This window comes from Eretmochelys imbricata, chromosome 2, assembly GCF_965152235.1.
Source record: "Eretmochelys imbricata isolate rEreImb1 chromosome 2, rEreImb1.hap1, whole genome shotgun sequence".
NCBI lineage: Eukaryota > Metazoa > Chordata > Testudines > Cheloniidae > Eretmochelys > Eretmochelys imbricata.
This window is the reverse complement of record NC_135573.1, coordinates 259,895,871-259,901,870: the sequence shown is the minus strand read 5'-3', so window position 1 is coordinate 259,901,870 and position 6,000 is coordinate 259,895,871. Positions and strand designations below refer to the sequence as shown.

Sequence of the window (6,000 nt, the reverse complement as noted above, 5' to 3'; positions counted from 1 at the left end):
CTGGGATTATTTAGATTTACACTTCTGTAACTGAGAGCAGAATACGTCCCATAAAGCACTAAGTGTTAAGTATTATCACTAATACTTCTTTCATAACTTTTCATGATTTTTTCCTTTTAAAAACAAGGAAACTATTTTTTTAAAAAAAAAACTATACTTAACATGACATTACAAGTTTTGACCTAAACTAACAAAACACAGTGAAATCAAAATCTCTGCCGACAGCAAAATTTTGTGTCTATATCTTCCCCCCTTCCCACCACTGTCTTTTTCATTTCAATTAAGAACAAAGAGCTAGGCATAATTTTGAATTCCCTGGTTGCTGTTAGTTTGAATACAAACTATCATATTTAAATGTCATTTTGTTGTTTAATACACACACACACATATAAATCCACAAAGAAATAAGAGCAAATACAGTCCTTAAAGCCTTTATGCACCACATAAAACCTCTCAAGAAATAATTGACATCATTGATGTTTGACTGAAGTAGATATGTATCCAGTCATGGCTCTAACTACAAGGCAAAGTTGGAAAGGACTTTTTCTTTTGTCTCTCAGACATTGGCATTAATGATATCTGTTGGTGAACAAACAAACTATCCAATGACAGAAGAAACTGCCAGACACGGTAAATCATCCAAAGTCTTTATCATTCCCTTCCGTAGTGTCTTACTGTTCAGCTTAGGTGCTCCACAGACACTGAGGACATTAATCTTCCTGCACCACCACGTTGGGCCCCTGTTGAGTCTCTTGTGCTGGCAAACTTGAGGCATAATTCTGTCAATGCCAGCCTGGTCGCAGAGGTCACACACACACATGTCAAGCCACTACCAGTCGCAGTGCAATGATCAGACATCGATGCAGGAGTTTCATTATAATTCAGAGGAAGCAAGAATCCTGGTACTGACCTTTGCCTCTTAGTGGGGGGATCTTTGTTCACATTACTCAAAACTCCAACCTATCAACCCCAAAAATATAGATCTCTCTCAAATGGATGGCCCTCTTAGAAAATTCACAGCTTTGCTAGAACCTAAAATAGCAGACCCCATCTCTGCTGCATGGATTCCTCTCTCCGGAATGGTGACAGGTATGCTGTCTCACACAGTCACAGCAGATGTTCTAAGTCCGCTGAGTTCCTCTGACCAAATCCAGCCATGAAATCAATTTCCGGAGTCCTTCATGAACTGGCCGGCATTATTAACCCCAACATTATAGTCACATCCTAAGACTCCAAAGAGACTGAGAATATTCAGACACCAAAGATAGGAATGAGGCATAGTGAAGATGCATTGGATTAGAAAAACAAACAAACCCAGACCCCAAAAATAACAACAATGAAGTCCATGCACAGACAGATTTATATCAGTTTGGCAACCAATGTTCACAACTGCACAGCAATCACTTGATACACTTGGCTGACAATGGATTACTTGCAGATGCTCTAAATGGGTGTGTGGGGGTGGGCTTGGCATTTTATTGATTTTTTTTATCAATGGCATGGATCTTAGTGGTGTATTTACAATGATTGTTAAAAAAATATCCTTTTTTTCTTCTCTGCAAAACGCCAGGGATGTTTTGTTTCATGCTTTCGGACAAATCTTACATTAAAAAATCATAATAATAATCATTAAAAAAGAAAACCCAGACCAGCAAAATTATGATTTTTTTTCTTTTTAAAGGGGTGTTTTGGGTTTTACTGGGGGAGGGGTTATTTAGTTGCTCATGTCACTAGATTCTCCGCATTTATGCTGGACATCCGAATCTGAGAGCTGCTCTTGCTCAGAATGGAGAGTTGTGTCCCCCCGTTCACTCCGCTGCTCGCCAGAGACGGATGGCGATGTTTGAAATCCACAGCAAAATACCGGTTGACTTTCCAGCTCCTCCATTTTCTCTTTATTTCTGATTGCACCTTTAGGGAGAAACTTTAAAAGGTCATTTTTTTATGTACTTAGCCGCTCGGGTACATGCTGACAGACAATCAAGTTTCAAAAATAAACAGTGCTTGTTTAAGACCCGTCTTGAACTTCTCCCCTCAGTGAACTCTAGGGAGACTTCTAGATGTGCCGGGGTGGAGGCAGTGGGGAAATGCGATGCAACCCTATTGTACGCTCAGTCTACGCTCACTGACATCAGGGTACGTGAGTTGCCACCATGAATCAGACCAGGGATGCATCGAGGTCCTGTCATGTCCATTGGCTACCATGCTGACTATTGTCTCATAGATTTCTTGTACTCCCCCATCTGTTGTCTCTTGTCTTACACTGAGATTGTAAGCTCTTTGGGGACAGGACTGTCTTGTTTTTCTGTTTGTACAGCGCCTAGCACAATGGGGTCCTGGTCCATGACTAGGACTCCTTGGCATTATGATAATACAAATAATAAACACAAATGTAACAATAACATTAATGATGTTCCTAAGCCCATCAACTCCCATAGTCTCTGGGTAAGGACTCTGGTCCAGTATCCTGCCTACGACAGCGGCTAATACCAGATACTTCAGAAGAAGCACAGCCATGAAATCCTGTAATGGACAAGTATGGACTCCTCTGCCCTTGGGGTACTTTCTTCCTAATTCCAGGCAGTTAGTGGTTAGCTTGGATACTCCAGGTGAAATCCTGACTTTGTTGAAATCAATGGGAACTTTACCATTGACGTCAGTGTGGCCAGGATTTCACCCATCATATCCAGAGCAGAGGGATGATATGGTCAGTGATATTTTTTTTTCAGTTCTGAAACAATGGGCTGCAACTTTGCGGATCCACTATCCTCAAATCAGATCTGAGTCTTTCCTGTATGAGTGGAAATAATCTCCATCACCGTGCTTGCATTTTTTGCTCTCTATTGCATTTGGCACTCATTGAGTTAATCTTTCCTTGTGCATGAACCACCCCACCCAGTGAAGTCAATGGAAAGACTTCTCCTTTGTTTGGCATTGACTTTGGATTGGGCCCTTGGAGAACCATGCAAGATGGAATATGTTTCATACACATTTCATTCCCATCTTGTCCCCAGTGCTTCCATCCACCTTTTGTGGCTGTATGGCTAGTGAAAATACAGCATTCTCCTCTATCATTTCCCCACAAAGGGGTGACAGCAGTCAGATATGGAAGTGTGCATGCTACCCTTTCTAGCATCGTACTGGTATGTCACCTAAATGGCACAATAATAGGACAATCTAGGACGGGCACAGTTGGAAGATGAACAAGTAATTAGGTTGAACTCTTCTTTGTTAACCATGTGACTGCTGCCAAACTTGCTGGGCATATATATGACATGTACACAGTGGGGTACGCCCACCTGCTGTGCTGCTGAATACCCAGATATACCTGATGTGTCACTGATTGCAATGGGAATGTAAATACAACTTAGCAACTAATCTTCTATCTGAGGGAATCTAACTACTTCAAGAACTGTAACGACGGGAAGCTCTTTATAAATGATATGCATTATTAGGATGCTGCACATCAGCTAGACCAGGGGTGGCCAGCCTGTGGCTCCGGAGCCACACGTGGCTCTTCAGACCTTAATATGCGGCTCCTCGTACAGGCACCGACTCCGGGGCTGGAGCTACAGGTGTCAACTTTCCAATGTGCCGGAGGGGGTGGGGCTCACTGCTCAACCCCTGGCTCTGCCACAGGCCCTGCCCCCCACTCCACCCTTTCCTGCCCCCTCCCTTCAGACTGCCATGCCCTTGCTCCTCCCCCTCCCCACCCCAAACCTCCTGCACGCCACGAAACAGCTGATTGGGAGGTGTGTGGAGGGAGGGAGGGGGAGGTGCTGATCCATGGGGCTGCCGGTGGGTGAGAGGCCCTGGTAGTAGGGTGGGGGAGCTGACGGGGGCTGCTGACGTATTACTATGGCTCTTTGGCAATGTACATTGGTAAATTCTGGCTCCTTCTCAGGCTCAGATTGGCCACCCCTGAACTAGACAATATATCCCCCAATCTTAATTCATGACTGAGATGCACAGACAAAGTTAGAGCATAGTTTTATTGCATGGAAATGGTATTTCACACATGCACAATTACTGTAGATTTGCCTGTGTAAAAAAGTACAGAACACTGCCTGAAACTTCCCTGTAAGCCGTGCCTTGGCAAGGCCAGTTATATATATATATATTATTTTCCCCCAAGCAGCCCCTCATCACAGGGCCAGATCAGATAATGTAAATCAGCATCCCTCCTCTGAGAAAAGCTGGTTTACACCATCTGAGGATTTGGCCCTATATTTTTAATTTCCCCCCCTCATCCATAGTAAATGACACTCATATGGAAAACCACGACTGCAAACCCAGAGACCAATTTGGGTTAATAATGAACAAAATGACTGTCAAATCTAGGACCAAATCTACAGTATCTGAAAAGCAAGAATCATAAATGCCGTGGCCGTGAATGCAATTCATACCTCTCCACTCACTGTGCCAAAGGCCAAAATTGGAAAAATGCCCTTTAAAATAGGACTAAGTTATTTAACAAAATTGAAAGAAACAGCATATATTACACACAGCAAAATGTTGGAAATAAATATGAAATATTTTGTTGCATCTTTAGTGGCAAAATCCCCTATTTCCATCCAAGGATCTCAAAGCATTTTACAAGCAGTAATAAAAATAGCTCCAGATCACCTCTGTAAAGTACGGAAGTATTATTATTCCCATTTTACAGCTACATTGTAACATAAGGATATTAAGAATTCAATCCTGCACTGATAGTAGGAGTCCCAAGTGACTTTCTGAGCAGCTACGTGTTAAGCCAGAGGCAAAGGCAGGAATAGAACCCAGAACTATCTGACTGCCAGCCCAGTGCTTTGACAAAAAGACCAGGCTTCCTTCCTGCTTTGCTGAAGGCATTCTGAAATTTGGACGAGGTCAAGGAGTAGAGAGCTAATGAATTACAGCTGAGAGGTGGGTTAGACGGTGTGATCCCAACCAAATGTCATGCTAAACAGATGGAGGTGGAGGGAGAACTGGTAAAAAAATCAAAATTCTTACCTCCCCATTCAAGAAACAATAGAGAACAGCAACGACAAAGCCCTGGATAAACAGGAGAGAAAAGACTGTAAATTAAAATCCTCTAGGGAACTGACAGAAAATAGCTGAAGGGGGGTGGGGGAACCTGCTAGTCTACAAAGCACATACGGTAAGTGAATGAACACACAAAGAGAGATCCATGCACAGCAGTCATAACAAATACAGATTCCTTTCTTTCTTTCTTTCTTTCTTTCTTTCTTTCTTAAAGCAGAATTCACGGTATAATCACCTGGAAAGATCCCAGTCCCAGTTCAAACACTAGTCTCTCCCGTTTACTGACATTTTCAGGAGAAAAGGCAAACACAGTGTAGTGAATTCCAAACAAGGGGATAAGCAGCAGAGTGGAGCGGGCCAGCCTCCTGTTACGACAAATTGAAAGAATGTTAATATATCTCTGCAGGGACAGCTTGAGCTTTGATTAACATTTTGTGGTGTTCCATTTGCAATAAATAAATAAATAAATAAATAAATAATAATATATATGAAATGTTCCCATGCGTTCCCATCCCCTGATTTCGCCTACATTTTATCCTGATCCCATTTTCTAACACTTGGTACAGTCTGAGTATGAATATGTATCAATAGTTTAGAACTGTTGACTATCGTATTCTCTTATTTTGATTGAATGTTCTTCTGGACATAGGGTGACCAGACAGCAAATGTGAAAAATCGGAAAGGGGTGAGGGGTAATAGGAGCCTATATAAGAAAAAGACCCAAAAATCGGGACTGTCCCTATAAAATCGGGATATCTGGTTACCCTATCGGGACAGGGACTGTCTCTTACTAGGGATATGTACAGTACCAAACACAATGGGGCTCTGATCTTAGCAGTGGTCTCTGAGTGCTACCATAATACAAATAAAATAAATAACAATAGCACCACCTGATGGCCTTCTTTATATGCAGCACCCAGAATCTCCATTCTGTGAGTTCACTCTTCTTGAAAGAGAAAAGGCCTCCATGGTATT

The 6,000-nt window shown here is 42.4% G+C and overlaps 1 protein-coding gene across 1 annotated transcript in view; it reads right to left on the bottom strand.

Annotated features, from left to right (window-relative positions):
* Positions 1-1,722: 1,722 nt before the first annotated feature.
* Positions 1,723-6,000, bottom strand: part of ADCYAP1R1 (ADCYAP receptor type I) — a 122,310-nt gene continuing 118,032 nt past the window's right edge. Inside the window, exons 14-16 of the mRNA XM_077809523.1 lie at positions 5,261-5,390; positions 4,993-5,034; positions 1,723-1,911 (exon numbers count right to left, since the gene is read on the bottom strand). Of these exons, the coding sequence (XP_077665649.1) occupies positions 1,723-1,911; positions 4,993-5,034; positions 5,261-5,390 (361 nt within the window). The remainder of the gene's footprint in view (positions 1,912-4,992; positions 5,035-5,260; positions 5,391-6,000) is intronic.